Raw genomic sequence first — 15783 nt, forward strand, 5'->3', positions numbered from 1 at the left:
GCTGACATTGAATCTACCTTCCCAGGCACATCTCATAATACATCCCCCAACAATGTCTCACTAAACCTCATAGTCACAAAATAACATCTGTTACCTTCATACACATTTTTGCTTTTATAGATGCTGTCCCTTCTGCCTACAGTGTCCTTCCTAGTAAACTCCTATTCATTTTTCAAAACCCCAGGTAACTGTCAGGCCTCCAGGTATTCCCCAACTTTCCCTTCCCGTTTCTGTGCTCCATGGCTCTTGTGCTAACAAGTCCGGTAGGTAGTGTATGGTGTCAACATCACTCATCTGTGGTCTGTCTTCCGCTAGACTAAGAGCTTCTTAAAAGCAGAACTGTGTTCACCTTCGTATGCCCAGCCACCAGCATGACGTCTGCAGCTCAAGGAACAGGCCATGGGGCCTGGGTGGGGAGGACACCTCACCTGAATCTGATGTTGGTGCTTTCAGGAACAATCACCTCCTCGCAGATCTTCTCCAGCATGGGCATCCAGCTCGTGGCCAGGTGGCAGTTCTGTAACACCACCCAGGTCCCATCTTTGATGGCAGTGTTGATCATTTTGGTAGCAATGGAGCCTTGGCCTTGGCCAAGGGAGATGGTCTGTGTTCTTGCACCTCCCATGCCAAGATCGTCAGCAAACTTCAGCAGGCCTGCAGGAAGAAAAGGGGGCTTCTGAAAAAGGGCAGGCCAACTAAGACCATATTAACAACAACAATGCAGAAAAAAAGGGTTGCATCAAAATTCTGGACATGGAGGGGCACCTGGGTGGCTCAGTGGGTTAAAGCCTCTGCCTTCGGTTCAGGTCATGGTCCCAGGGTCCTGGGATCGAGCCCCACATCGGGCCCTCCGCTTAGCAGGGAGCCTGCTTCCTCCTCTCTCTCTCTGCCTGCCTCTCTGCCTACTTGCGATCTCTGTCAAATAAATAAATAAAATCTTAAAAAAAAATTCTGGACATGAAAAGAAACTAACTGGCTCCTGCTGGCTACAAAAAAAAAGTCTCTCTATGTGGAAGTTCTGGACTTTGGGTAAGAGGGTAAACAAAGCTACTGTTGATTCCTCTTTTGTTCTGAATACATACACAGTCTTGATTTTTAAAAAAAATTACAGATATCGGAAAAAAATTCAGAGTCTGAAAGAAAGAGAAATTCCCAGGTGCCAAAAATGAAGAGAGAACTCAAAACTAGAGAGGTGAGCACACAACCAAAGAACTAGAAACTGGGTTGTTATTAATGTATTTTACTAGAAAAATAGGTGTTTTTATAGTGAAATTTCAAGTAAGTCTCTTTCACTTCTCTCTTCCTCAGAAGCAGCCAATGTTACTAGATCTTTGTGAATCTTTTCAGAGATATTTTATACATTTAAATGAACGTGCATATATGATTATACTTATGAGAATTGTAGAAAAATACATTTGCTTCTCATTTAGATCTTTTCCACACCAAAACAGGCATACCTCATAGATACTGAGGGTTTGGTTCCAAACCACCACAATAAAGTGAATATTGTAATAAAGCGAACAAATGATTTTTTTTAGATTCCCAGTGCATATAAAAGTTATGTATATGATACATAATGTTATCCATTAATGGTGCAATAGCATTATGTCTCAAAAACCATGCATTTTACCTTAACTTTATAATATTTTATTTCCAAAATATACTAACCATCATGTGAGCTTTCAATAAGTTGTAATCACTGATCACAGATCACTACGACAAATAGAGTAATAAGGAAAAAGTTTGAAATATGGTAAAGAATTACCCAAAGGTGACCCAGAGACATGAAGTGAGCAAATGTTGTTTGGAAAATGGCAACGATACTCTTTCTGCCACGTTGGAGCCTGTGGAGTCTGCTGGGAACAGGACTCCCAAATCTGACAAATGCATCTGGAAGACTGTGGTCCAAGACCATTTTTCTTTGGAACCTGAGAGACCAGACGGCTCTTCTTAAAACTGGAGGTTTTTATGCTCAATATGAAACTGAATTCTGTCTAGGCAAGAGACGTGCTTATGTGTATGAAGCTAAGAACAACATAGTGACTCCTGGTGGCAAACCGAACAAAAATAGAGTAATGTGAGGAGAAGTAACCCATGCTTATGGAAACAGTGGTATAGCTTGTGCCAAAATCCAAAGCAACTTTCCTGTTAAGCCACTGGCCACAGCATTGGGTGATGCTATACCCCTTAAGGATTTAAACTGACTGAAAAGTCAATAAAGGTGTAGATTTGTTATCTTTATTCTTTTTTGTAAAGATTTTATTTATTTATTTGACAGAGAGAGAAAGTGCACAAACAGGGAGAGCAGCAGGCAGAGGAAGAAGGAGATTACCCCTTGTGCAAGAAGCCCGATGTGGGGCTTGATCCCAGGACTCTGGGATCATGACCTGAGGCAGATGCTTAACTGTCTGAACCACACCGGCGTTCCAATTTGTTCTCTTAAAAAAAAAAAAAAAGAGGGGTGCCTGAGTGGCTCAGTCAGTTAAGTGGTCCTAGGACCTCAGAATGTGGCTATATTTGGAGATGGGTTTTGAAAAGGATAATTAAGTTAAAATGAGGTCATTATGTCAGGTCCTAATCCAGTAAGACTGGTGTCCTTATAAGAGAGGAGACTGGGCATAGATACACTCACAGAGAGAAAACCTTAATATAAAGATGCAGGGAGAAGCAGGCCACAGACAAGCCAACAAAAGAGGTCTCAGAAGAAACTAGCCCTGCCGACACCTTGATTTGGGATTTTTAGTCTCCAGAATTTGGAGAAAATAAATTTCTCTTGCTTAAACCACTGAGTCTTTGGTAGTTGTTATAGCAGTCCTAGCAGATCAATATAATCTCTGAAAAAGACCATGAAAGAAACACAGCTAACAAAATCATTAAAGAAGGACCACAAAGCATAATAAAATTCCCAGTTCTGTGGGGAAAAAAAAAAATACATGGATTTGGAATAAAACTTCTGGAAATGGAAAGCACTGTCACTGAAGATAAAAACTTAAAGCACTGATGAAAAGAACAGGGTAGGCACAGCCAGAAAGAGAATTAGTAAACAGTAAGGTCTGCAATCAATGATGCATCTGGTAGGACCCAGACAGTGGTTTTCAAATGCTATGGCCTCTGTAGAAAGAGTCCTTTGAGGGGTGCCTGGGTGGCTCAGTGGGTTAAAGCCTCTACTTTTGGCTCAGGTCATGCTCCTAGGGTCCTGGGATCGAGCCCCGCATCGGGCTCTCTGCTCAGCGGGAAGCCTGCTTCCCTTCCTCTCTCTGCCTGCTTGTGATCTCTGTCTGTCAAATAAATAAAATCTTAAAAAAAAAAAAAAAGAAAAGAAAAGAAAAGAAAAGAAAGAAAGAGTCCTTTGAGAAATGCTTATGCAAACTCAGCCAGGCGTACAAGGTAATTCTATACAACAAGGAAGCTATAAAAAACTGCTGAGATTATGTGAGAACTTTAGGCGTGAAGGAGCCCCCACAGGCTGGAGACTAAATGACTTGAGAATCAGGAAGCTTGATAAATAATAAAACACTGCCATGTTTGAAACACCCACTACATCAAAATTATGCACTCATGAGGTGCCTGGGTGGCTCAGTCAGTTGAGCGTCTAACTCTTGATTTCGCCTTGGGTCATGATCTCAGTGCTGTGGGATCAAGCCCCACGTCTGGCTCTGACCTTAGCAGAGTGTTTCTGTCCCTCTATCCCTCTCTCTCTCTCTCTCAAATAAATAAATTTCCTTAAAAAAAAAAATCTATACGTTCACAATGATGCAAAGAAAATCTTAACAGCTTAAATAACTTTGCAGGTGACCAGGGCGCCAATTCACTAACCTGAAAGCTGAAAAATCAAGGGAATGAACTAACCGTCTATTCTGCAGGTCCTTTTTGAACTATAGACAGAGTAAACCAAAGAGTTGACCAAGGAAAATTCTTCTTAGTAGGAGAGTTCCAGCTAATAAATGTGGAAGGAGTGATAGAATTAAAATACTGTTTTTCAGCCCCTAATGAAATAAGGGATCTGGGGAATGATTTTGTTAAGGCCGCTAAAAATCATCAGGTCACTTGTTTCCAAAACATACTGGAATCACACAAAAAGTTTATAAAGCACAATGCCTGGGCCTCATTCACAAAGATTTTAATTTAATTGGTTGCGGGCATGGCCTGCACCTGGAGCTTTTTCTTAAAGCCCTCCCAAGTGATGCCCGTGAACAGCCAAGATTAAGAACCATCATCATGGGGCGCCTGGGTGGCTCAGTGGGTTAAAGCCTCTGCCTTCGGCTCACGTCATGATCCCAGGGTCTTGGGATCAAGCCCCACATCGGGCTCTCTGCTCAGTAGGGAGCCTGCTTCCCTGCCCCCCCGGCCGCCTGCCTCTCTGCCTACTTGTGATCTCTTTCAAATAAATAAATAAAATCTTAAAAAAAAAAAAAAGAACCATCATCACATTAAGTGTGAGCCCGATGGGGAGCCTTACGAGGGAAGTGCAATGGGGAGGCGGATCGCACTGACAATGCCTGAGTCCCCTGATCAATCTCAATCAGGAAAGGAAAGACAACCAGACAGCAGGTGCTTCCTAGTGTGAAGCACTGTGAGAGACACAGTAGCCACGAGGTCTCCTGGGAAGTTATCCAAGCTGAATCTGATCAGGCCTCTAGCACAGACAGACAGGAATATGCAACATAAGGCTTTGGATGTAACCGGCTTGTCAACATTTTACAGAACATACCCTGACCTTTCTTCCATTTGTCTTCTTTACCTTTCCTGGTTTCCCCTCATTTCTCTTGTTTAAATCTGTCACGCGAGGGACATGGGAAAAAACAAAGCTACTAAAGAGGGGCCATGAATTGATCTTTGAAGTCGCTCCTCTGACTTCCCCTGTGGGGCAGGGGTGCTGACCCAGGGGGATCTGGGTCGGGACAGGTGTCAAACTCCCCAGCTTCCACAGCAGAATGGCAAGCTTTGTCATTTGCATTTCTGGTCCTCTTTCTTCATTTAGCAAGAGACAGAACTCAAGCTTTGAGACCCAACAGAACAGAAAACTAATCTATTCCTGTCAACAACTCATACCTGTTCATATGCAATAATTGGTTTCTGGAAAGATACGCAAACTGGTAATCATGATTACTTCTGGAAGGAAGATGTACCTTTCACTCTGCACGATGGCTTCTCAACCTCAGCACTACTAACACCTGGGGCCACTGGGGGATAATCCTTTGTTGTGTGGGATGTCCTGTGTGGGTAGACGGTTAGCAGCATCCTCAGCTTCAATCTACCAGACTGGAGTAGCACCCTCTAGTTGTGACAAAAAAAGTTTCCCCACTTTGCCAAATGTCCCTTGAGGGGAGAAAATGGCACCTGTTGAGCCACAGTTCTATACTTTTCTGCAATGCTTTCTTCTTTTTTTTCTAAACCATACAAAGTTATGCACAGTATTAATTATCCAAAAGAATTTACTTTAAAAATCAAAAGAAAAGCCTAACTGGGAGAAGCAACAGTCAGAGAAAATGATTTAAGACAAAGATGATAAACTCATAGCCAGCAGGCTTAAAACTAGACCCGGTCTGGTCCCCACAATTTTTAGGAAAAAATGTGAATGAGTTATCAAGATGTAAAAATGGGTGATTTCCATATTTCTGATTTCTCTTGAAAAATCAGATGATCTGGCCATCCTGGGAGCTGAGCAGCTGCTGCTTCCTTTGTGGGGGGTGGGGGGGGTGGAGAAATCTTTAGTGGCTCCTTCCAGCCGCACATGAGCCGGTTAATGGTCTGGCTTTCAAAGCATCTGAGTTTGAGATTTCTGCTATATTTCTGCTATAAGGGACAAACATATTGTTACCTGACCATGCATTCTGGGCCATTTATATCCTTTATACAACATTCTGCCCTTACCTGCCATTGGGTCTGCACCCGGAGACAACACAAAGATCAATGGGACACAACAACTGGAATCGTTGTAGGACCCCTGGAGATCAAATGTAGGGGCTTCGATGTACACGTCACCCATGTGTTCAGCAATGAACTCCCGAATGGCTGGAATGATTTTATCAGGCCGCAAACATCGTAGGAGCACCATCCTCTCCAATCCCTTAAGGAACTTCCAATTTCCAGGGAAATTCTCCTCGTGGGGCAAAGTGGAGTCATAGATGAGCCTCCATGCCTCAGGGTTTTGTTCTAAATGTTCCTTCAGGCCCTTCATTCTCGGCAACGCCGAGGCACGAACCACTTCCGCCCATGCCTTCTCAGACAGCCATTCAGGAGCTGGGTTGGGGAAGGGGTTGTCCAGGGCGACCCCTCCAGTGAGAAGGAAATACCAAACCTCCTCATTAATTTGCTTTCTCTCTTTCATGATGCCAATGGTCAGGAGGAGGGAAAAAAGAAGCTTGTCCTTCTCAAACAGAGAGCGGCAGACGTTGTTGTAGATGCTGAGGGTAAAATGTCCGATGATGTACTCAATTCGAAGGTTCAGTTCTTCGCTCTTACTGCTGTTGGCCAGGGAATGTACATAGAGGTTTATAAACCAGGTCAGGGAGTACTGGTACATGGGCTCGATGTTGGCCAGGTCGGAGATACAGAAGAAGATGGTGGCAGAGTGGACAGCCACGGGCTTGTAGCCCATCCGAGTCTCATCGATCTGTGTTTCCGTTACTGAAGCAATTTCCTGTTTCTCAGAGATCTCTTCAGACAGCAGTTTGGAGGAGGACAAAATTTTGATGGCGGTCTCATCCTCGAGGATGTTGCCCTCAGACAGGGAGAGGACCTCTAAGATCTTATCTTCGATTTCTTTTAGCTGCTTCTTGTTCCTGGCACTTTCCACAATCAACTCATTCTTCTTCTCTTCCAGTTCTGGCTTCTCCTTGGCGGCCACGATGCCAAGGAGCTGATCTTGGAGGCCTAAGGGTGTGATCATGAAGTTGAGGAGGCAGACTTTCACGGCAACTTCAGGAAGGTAATGTGGGTTCCTCAAACGGGTTGTGATGTATAACTTAAAATCTCTGGAGTATTCGATGATGTTTTCACCCAGCCTCATGTACTCAACCCCTTGCTGCCTGAATGTGGACTTGAGCAAGATGGGTTCAATAAAGGCGTCCAGCTCCTCTCCAACATTTTCTAGTAGGACGGGGGTGCCAAGCTGCAGAGCATTTTCCAGCGTCCTCACATAGGTGGCATCTGAGAATTTGATGATGGACAGCTTATTTGTTTTCTCCATGTTCTTGATCCATTTATTGGCCTGCCCCTGAGGGTCGATCATTAAGGCCCAGCGTCTGGAATTGGACACAATGATGCCATTGTCAATGGAGAAAGAGTCAACGGGTAGCCCAGCAATCTGCCAGGCACGGATTTTTACAGGATCTCCTAACGTGTTGCTGAGACTGAAGTCACTGGAGCTGGGGATGACCTTTTCTTTACACTGGGCCAACCACTGCTTCTGGCACCGTGCCCGATAATCCACAGTAAAGGCCCCAAGATAAGCCACAGTCCCTGAGGATAACAGCACATCTCCTGTCAGATCAATATACCGGATCTCCAGCTGCCGGGCGGCTTCTGTCCATCTGTCCTTCTCTCCGCCAAGACCACTGATCAGCTTTTCTGCCCTGATCAGCTTTTGGGAGCAGATTTCAATGTTTTCCTCCAGCGTCTTTTTCTTGGTATTCATGTCTTCGAAGTCATCATTCAGGGCCTGGAGGCGGTCTTCCACCAGCTTCAGTTCTGCTCGCTTCTGGTTCAGTTTCTTCATCTGTGTGCCTAGCTTCCCCTCGGCCTCCCTCAGCCGCTCCCGTTTGGGAGCCACCACTTTGGCCACACGATCGTACACCTCCATGGCCCTCACCCATTTGCACAGACCTTCACAGGCAGATGACACATTTTTAATGACAGCTGGCTGGAAATCTGGGTGATCGATGAATCTTTCCCGGATCCGCTTCATGATCACTGGGGGGATGTTGTCTTTGTCATATGTCTTAAGACTCTCCAAGAATTTCAGATCTCCAAGAATCTTTCTTGAAACTCCCCAGTAGTCTTCTATCATTTTACCTGTTTGGAACAAGAAATGGAGACTGGACTACTAGGACCTTCTGGCTGAAACTTGAAGGCTTGCAATGGTTACTCCTATTTGGGGGAAAAATCCAAAGTCCTGCCAAGAAGTTTTGGGCAGGGAAATACTCTGTATGATACCGTAATGATGGATACATGTCATTATTTATCTGTCCAAACCCATAGAATGTGCAACACCAAGGGTGAACTCTAATATACACTATAGACTCAGGATGATAATGTGTCAGTGTAGATTCATGAACCTTAACAAATGTTCCACTGTGGTTTGTAACAGGAGATGCTATGCATTTGTATGGGTTAGGGGAATATGAGAAATCTCTGTACCCAGAAGGGTACTCAATTTTGCTGTGACCTTAAAATTGCTCAAAAATATAAAATCTAAATAAAATAAAACAAATATAAAAAATATAAATAGAATATAAACATAAAATCTAAATAAAATAAAATAAAGAAAAATCTAAGCTTCTCCCAGTGGTCCAGGAGGCCCACTGAAGTCACCTACCTCATCTCTGCCTTGCTTCTTAGGCTTCGGTCAGGAAGAACCTTCCTTTAATTCCTCATTGATCTTAAGCGCTTCCCTAATGAGAGCCCATCACCTAGCCTGTAAATGGCATCTAGCTGGTTCCTAACTAGACTTTTCCGGGGTGCCTGGGTGGCTCAGTTGGTCTAGCCTCTGACTCTTGGTTTTCGCTCAGGTCATGGTCTTATGGGTCATGATTTCATAGGCTATGAGATGGAGCCTTGAGTGGGGTTCCACACTCAGCAGGGAGCAGGGAGCCTGCTTGGGATTTTCTCTCCTTCTGCCCCTCCCACTCTTTCTCTCTAATAAATAATTAAGCCTTTTAAAAAGATAAAAATCAATAATAATAAAAAATAAATTATTAAGTCTTTAAAAAAGATAAAAATCACCTCCACTGAGAGGTTTCCCTAGATTTTTATCATTAAGCTGGGCCACTCTACCCCTCTCCCAGCATTTTCTTTCATCTCAGCCGCTAGAATGTCCATTCCCTTGACCGTGTTTATGCAACCTGTTTATGCAACCTTTTTTGGTTTCGTTTCTATTGTCTGCCTCTCCCTTAAAATTGTAAGCTTCTGCTCTGTTTACTACAATCTGGCACAGTGCCCGATACTGTTATCAATAAATATGTACTGAATGACTCTTGCTCCTTGTTCCAGTCATAGAAAGGAAAAGGAGACATGGATATGTTTTTTGAATATTCCTTTTCAAGCTTGGTAGGTGGATTGGATGGGACTCAATCAGTCCCCCTGAGTGAGGCAGTCTCAAGAGAAAGAGAAAGGGTGGGGAAGCAGCATGTAAGCTTGAAACTATACCAAAGGCTGTCCTTGCCCTACCCAGGAACAAAGCAGGACCCTTATTCTCCCCAGCACCCATCCTGCTGACTAATGATTGAGTGAGCCTCAATTCCATCCTGGGGCTGTACCCATTTCGTTCACATGCTAGAAATGAGTTGGAAGCCCTTTTGGCTCACAGCACTGTAAACACTTGGCGAATCTCAGGCGTATCAAAAAAATTTATACTTGAGAAATCATATTAAGTACAATAGGTCAGATGTGTCCTGTTTCTAATGCAAGCACAGTAACCAAACAAATATTTCCCATGAAGGTTTTTGTCTGCATTCAGGAAAAGGATCTGTTTCATTTACAATCAAGGTACCCAAAACGAATTCAATTGCTCTTTTGTTCCATCTTCATGTCCTGGCTAAAAATCTGCAGGATCAATGAATAATATGCACCATTTGCTTCAACTTTAAAATAAGAAAGGGGAATGGTTGGCCCTTTGCAGATCATCAATGATCCAAGAAGAGGATGACCCTTTGTGACCTTGGCCATGTTTTGTGTATCTTAGCCGTTCTCCACCCTGGCTGCCCCTTAGATCATTTGGGAGCTTAAGAAAAAATACAGCTCAGGTGATACCCATTGTCCGATGGAGTAAGAGTCTCCAGAAGTGGAGGCAAGGGCTTCAGCATTCTTTATATGCCTTGGGCGATTCTAGGGTGCAGCCAGGTGGAGAGGTCCTGGCCTGGCTCATCCTTACTGAGCCGCTTCCTTAAACGATTCTCCTATGAAGTCCACTTCCTGCTTGTCCACTCCTGATCACCTCTGCATCTTCTTCTTGTGGTTTTTGGCCTGACACCAATTAGGGAAGAGGAAATGCTAGTCAATGGGAAGCAGAAGCCAGAGATTTCTGAAGCCAGGGATTTCCGAGCATTTCAGAAGAAACAGAGGAAGAGCAGGACTGTTCCCAGGACAGGAGCATTTAAAAGGCAGGGACTATTACTGAGGCTGTTTTTTAAAGTCCTTGTTCAGTTCTAAGACACTACTATTAATAATACAGAGTCCCACATCTCATTCGGATTTTAAGGAGAATAAATACTCTATTTATTAATGCTACTAGGTTCAATTATAGGGGGAGGGTTCCTCCCTGTCCTAATCCTTTCTCCCTATTTCTGATTCCTTGTCTCCCCACACCTCAATTTCTACCCCTGTCTCCCTGCCTCTAAGTCTCCATTTCCAGCTCTTCTGTTCCCCCGGCCTTCCTTCCTTCCTCTTGACCTTTTGCTCAGTTCATTATCTGTGTGTCCGTCCAGCTGTCTGTCTCTTTCCATCTCTCTGTAGCTCTGTCTTATTCTCTGTCTCTCCTTCTCCGGTTATCTGTCAGCTTTTCTCTCTCTCTCTCTCTTTCTCTACTAGCTCTTTTTGTTTCTCTCCTCTGCAACCACTCACTACTCTGTCAGTCCTTTCATACCCATGCCCTTCATTTTTATAAAAAAAGATTATTTATTTATTTGAGAAAGAGAGCAGCAGAGGTAGAGAAAGAAGCAGACTCTCCTGCTGAGCAGGGAGCCTGATGTGGGACTTGATCCCAAGACCCTGAGATCATGACCTGGGCCACAAGCAGATGCTCAATTGGCTGGGCCACCCAGGCGCCCTCCACGACCTTCGTTTTTGTACTGATTTGCTGTGACTAAGCTCAGCGTCACCTATAGATGCCTGCCCCCCAACCCTGGATCCCCACCCCAGTGACTGAGAGGAGGGAGAAAGGTGAAGGCACAGGAGAGAGCTGTGCACCTCTTGATAAGCGTGCAACTTCTGGCACCTCTCTGGTTTCCTCGGAGTCTCCAGACCCTGCCCACGGGCTTGGGGGTGTGAGGGAGGCTGCAGTACCCCTCCTGCAAGGGAAGAGCAGCCTGTGAAGGCCACTGGGTGGGCTGGGGGGGCAAAGGGGGTTACCGCTGCCGCTGGAGTCGGGCTTCCTCTCTGGTTTCAGCCCTTTCATGACACAGATGCTTTCCATGACCAGCTTGACGGGGCCGGGTGGGTTCTGCATGGACTTCACCAGTGAGATGTCTGCTGGGTTCAGTGTGTCCAGTGCGGCCAGTGCAGCCTCCAGTGCCGGCATGGCCTCTGCCAGATCCCCCTCACATTCATCCTGCGGGCAGCAAGGGGGTAGAGGGTCGAGTGTCTGGTGCCCAGTGCACCAGCACTCACTTCATAGAGGAAGCTGGAAGAGGCTCTTCCTCCCCTCCGGGGCGTCCCAGGACTGCGCCCCCTGCTGGAGGTCGCCACCGGAGGTGGGCTCTAAGGGCTGAGGGGCAGCAGGGAGGTGTGCACAGACTTTTGGGGCTGTGGTTTTGATGCCTTGAACATTTGAGAATTCACCGGATTCGTGATCTTTAAAAAAAAAAAAAATCAAGCTTTGGGTTTTAAGCAAATTCTCAAGAGATACATGCAATGGGTAACTTCACACCTGCTGATCAAGAATGGGTGGAGAAATGGAAAAGGATGAAGCCGGGGGGGTTGAATGACAGCTGGGGAGGGGGTTAGGTCAAGTTTGGGGAAGAAATAAGGCATGGGGGTGGGGGTGGGAGAGGGTCAAGGATGCAGTGAGGGTTGGAATGTATTGTAACTCAGAGATGAAGCAGGGGTAGAGTCAGGGATAAAGTGAAGCTTGGAGATAGGGTGGAGTTTAAGGCAAGAGTTCAAGGATGAGGAATGGGAACAGAGATTAGAGCTCTGGGAAGGGAGGGAGCTCTGGGAAGAGGAAATGGTGCATGTTTTGTCCATTATTCATTCAGAGACAAAATTAATACAATGGAAAATGATTCGGCCATAAAGAAGAATGAAGTGTTGATTCATGTGACCACACGGAGAACATGCTAAGGGAAAGAAGCCAGACGCAAAACGCCACCTGCTCTATGATTCCATTTACATAAAATGTGCAAAAAAGGAAAATCCATAGAAGCAGAAAGTGAGTTAGTGGTTGCCAAGCATTGCGGAGGTGGAGCAATGAGGAGGGACTACTCATAGATCTAGGTTTTGGTGGGGTGACAAAAATCATCTAGGATTAGCGGTGATAGGTGTGCACCTCTGTGACTGTACCAAACACCTCTGAAATCCAACTTAGAAAGGTGATGGTATGTGAATTATATCTCAGTGTTTATTCATTTAAGATTTATTTATTTTACAGAAAGAGGGAAAGAGAGAGAGAGCAGTAGGGAGGGGCAGGGGACTCTCCAGCAGACACCCCACTGAGCGAGGAGCCTGAGGTAGGGCTTGATCCCATGATCCTGAGATCATGACCCCAGCCGAAAGCAAGAATCAGATGCTTAACTGACTGAGTCATCCAGGCGCCCCTCAATGTTTGTTTTTTTTTAAAGAAAGCTTAACGTTATAGGATTTTTGAACTGGAAGGGACCTTATAGATTATTTAGTAGCCAAATTACCAAATAAAAAACCAAACTAAAACAAACAAAACACAAGGTTTCAGGAGGCAAAATGACTTAACTCAGGTCACAAAGCTCCAACCACGGGCCCCTAGTTCCCACTCCATGAATTCTCTGTCAGTCACTCAGCCCAATGAGTGGTCACACTGCCATGACTGAAGCAAAGTGTCACAAGGGAACAAGGATTCTTAGACAAAGCAGCGTGTACGGAAGTCCACATCCCACAGGTTTATGGTAGGGAAGCAAAATACAGGTAGGTGTCCCTTCTTACATCTGTGTGTATACACCTGTGCCTGGGTGAACATGTGTGTACATCATGGATTCTTTATTTCAGGTTTTCTGGGGTTTTTTGTTTTTTATTTTAAAGATTTTATTTGTCAGAGAGAGAGAGAAAGCACAAGGAGGTCACAGCAGGCAGAGGGAGAATCAGACTCCCTGCTGAGCTAGGAGCCTGATGTGGGACTTATCCCAGGACACTGGGATCATGACCTAGCTGAAGGCAGACATTTAACTGACTGAGCCACTTAGGTGTCCCAGGTTTTCTGTTTTTTTAAATACACTTGCAGCAATGTTTTGTTTGGACTTATTCCTTTTTTTTTTTTTTTTAAGATTTTTATTTATTTATTTATTATTTATTTGACAGAGAGAGAGAGAGAGCACAAGCAGGGGGAGTGGCAGGCAGAGGGAGAGGACGAAGCCCTGGGGTCACGACCTGAGCCCAAGGCAGATGCTTGACCTACTGAGCCACCCAGGGGCGTCCCTTGGTTTTATTATATTAAAATAACAGCCCTGCCCCCATGACCCCTGTCAGATGTTCCCAATATTAAAATGGAATGCTCTGCCTCAGGTGGTAGAAATGGCTCAGTCCCAGGGGCAACTTGGATTGCTCCCTCTTCAGTCCTAGGATTGGTGCCAGAGGGGAAGGCAGGAAGAAAAGAAGTTGAAACCAAAACCCGCTGTTTCTTACAGTCAGCTTCAGATAGAGTTTGGTGGCAGAGGAGGCCACAGGTGTTGGCTGAGCCACAGCTGTGGCTTGGTGGATTTCAGTGGTCCCGGGTACCCACAAGTGCTATCAATAGTTCCATGTTCCTTTCCTACAATGTGTCAGACAACTAGAGGCCCACACATGCTGCTTGTCCCCCAGTGGCCCAGTAGCTCTGCTCCCTTTCCTAAGGAGCACAGCCTGGCTCCCAGCAAGTTTGCTTGTCAAGTGCCTTGAACAGTCTCTAATTATATTATGGGAACAGTGATTTTCAACCCTCCCTCTGCCGCAGAGTCACTGAGGAACATTTAAGGGCATCCTCGTGGCCAGGCTCCACACCCAGAGATTCTGATTCATGCAGTTAGGGTGAGGTCTGGGTACCCACATTTTTCAAACTCCAAAGGTGCTTCTGACACGTGGCGCTGTTGAGAAACTCCAGCTTATACACTGAAAATAGGGCAGGAAGGGACAGACTTCCGTGCCCAGTAGGAAAATGGCTACGTGATGAGAGAAACACTTACTTGAAATGGTCATTAAAATGATTATATGACATTTTGGAAAAAACATTTGTGATGGGATGTTAAAGAAATACAAAAGCATGAAGCAAATTGCCATGGTACTATGATTGCAGTCACAGGAAGTTACTCAGGTATATAGACAGGCTGGAAGGAAACTTGGGAAATTGAAAAGGTGTTAAAGCTGAGTTCTTAAATATTCTTTCATACGTGTTATTACTGTCATCATTTGTTTCTATGAGCAAAAGCATTTTGACTGAAAATGACCCCTGGGGCACGTGGGTGGCTCAGTTGGTGAAGCATCTGCCTCTTGGTTTCAACTCAGGTCACAACCTCAGGGTCATGTCAGGCTCCAGGCTCAGTGAGGAGTCTGCTTAAGATTTCTCTCTCCCTGTCCCTCTGCCCCCTTCCCTCGCTCCCCTCTCTCTTCCTCTCTAAAAAAAAAAAAAAGAAAAAGAAAAAAGAAAAGAAAAAGACCCCTGTTGCTTAGCAATACAAGGAGCATCAGGGCCTCTTGAAAGGTAGAAAGCACAGTGCCCTCTGACGACACACACAAAAAGTCAACTCTGCAGTGATTCTGGCTTCAGTCATTATCCTCATTGGGGGAAAAGAAATGATTCATTAGCTTAAAAAGAAATGACCTCTCTAAGCAAATTGCTGTACTTGGAAAGCAAGTGCTGGGGGCTTCTTTCTCTGCCAGTCTCCTCCCTGTCTCTGGGCAGATCCCACAAGCCTGGCTGAGCCTCTCTGCTGCAGGAGTCACCATACTGGGGGCTCTCTGAGGATGTCTCATTTCCAGGGGTGGGAGGAGATTGGAGAAAATTCTAGTCCTTGTGTGGAGAAGGACTGTAACTCTAAGAGGTACAGGGAGGGGTTCTGGTCCTTGGGGAAACTCAGAGCAAGCACAGCTTCTTTTTCCTCCCTGGATGCACCTCGTGACTCACCTCCAGGATGTCACTCCTGACACTCAGGGATGAGATGGCAAAACCTTGGACCTCACCCTTGACACCGAAACCCAAGGCAGCGTTTACTGCTCAGGAATGGGTGTGGTGGGTCATCTCAATGTCACCTTCAGCGTCCCTCCTGTTCCAGCCAGCCCGTTTGCCCCTGCCATTATGCAGCAAAATCCTGGGGCTGATGGTACCCACACGTGGAAAGAGGCTTCCCTTTTTCAAACGGGCAAGTCCACTTGGTACAAGGTGAAGAACAATAGTTTTAGAGAATAAATGTGTGCCACTAAACTCTGTGTGTTGGACACACACGTTTTTCTCTTGGTATCCCAATTTTATAGATGAGAAAACGGAGTTTTGAGAGGAGCAGAGTAAATACTGAGCCCCAATTCTAGTATAAAACCATGGAAGAATTGCAAATTCATGCATCGCTTGGGGCCAAGCCTGTGATCTGACTGTGGGAAGTGAACTGGGTGGGGCTTTGTTGAACTGGAACCTCCATGGGGCAGCATCCAGTCAAAGCTGCTGATGGCCACAACCCAGGAATGCAGGTC

At 45.3% G+C, this 15783-nt stretch overlaps 1 protein-coding gene across 1 annotated transcript in view; it reads right to left on the bottom strand.

Moving 5' to 3' along the window:
- DNAH3 (dynein axonemal heavy chain 3) overlaps positions 1-15783 on the bottom strand; it is a gene marked incomplete at its 5' end in the record, with an annotated part of 176584 nt that overhangs the window by 16405 nt on the left and 144396 nt on the right. The window contains 3 exons of the mRNA XM_044232901.1: positions 429-654; positions 5875-8016; positions 11290-11488. Of these exons, the coding sequence (XP_044088836.1) occupies positions 429-654; positions 5875-8016; positions 11290-11488 (2567 nt within the window). The remainder of the gene's footprint in view (positions 1-428; positions 655-5874; positions 8017-11289; positions 11489-15783) is intronic.

Source organism: Neovison vison, chromosome 14, assembly GCF_020171115.1.
Source record: "Neovison vison isolate M4711 chromosome 14, ASM_NN_V1, whole genome shotgun sequence".
Lineage (NCBI taxonomy): Eukaryota > Metazoa > Chordata > Mammalia > Carnivora > Mustelidae > Neogale > Neogale vison.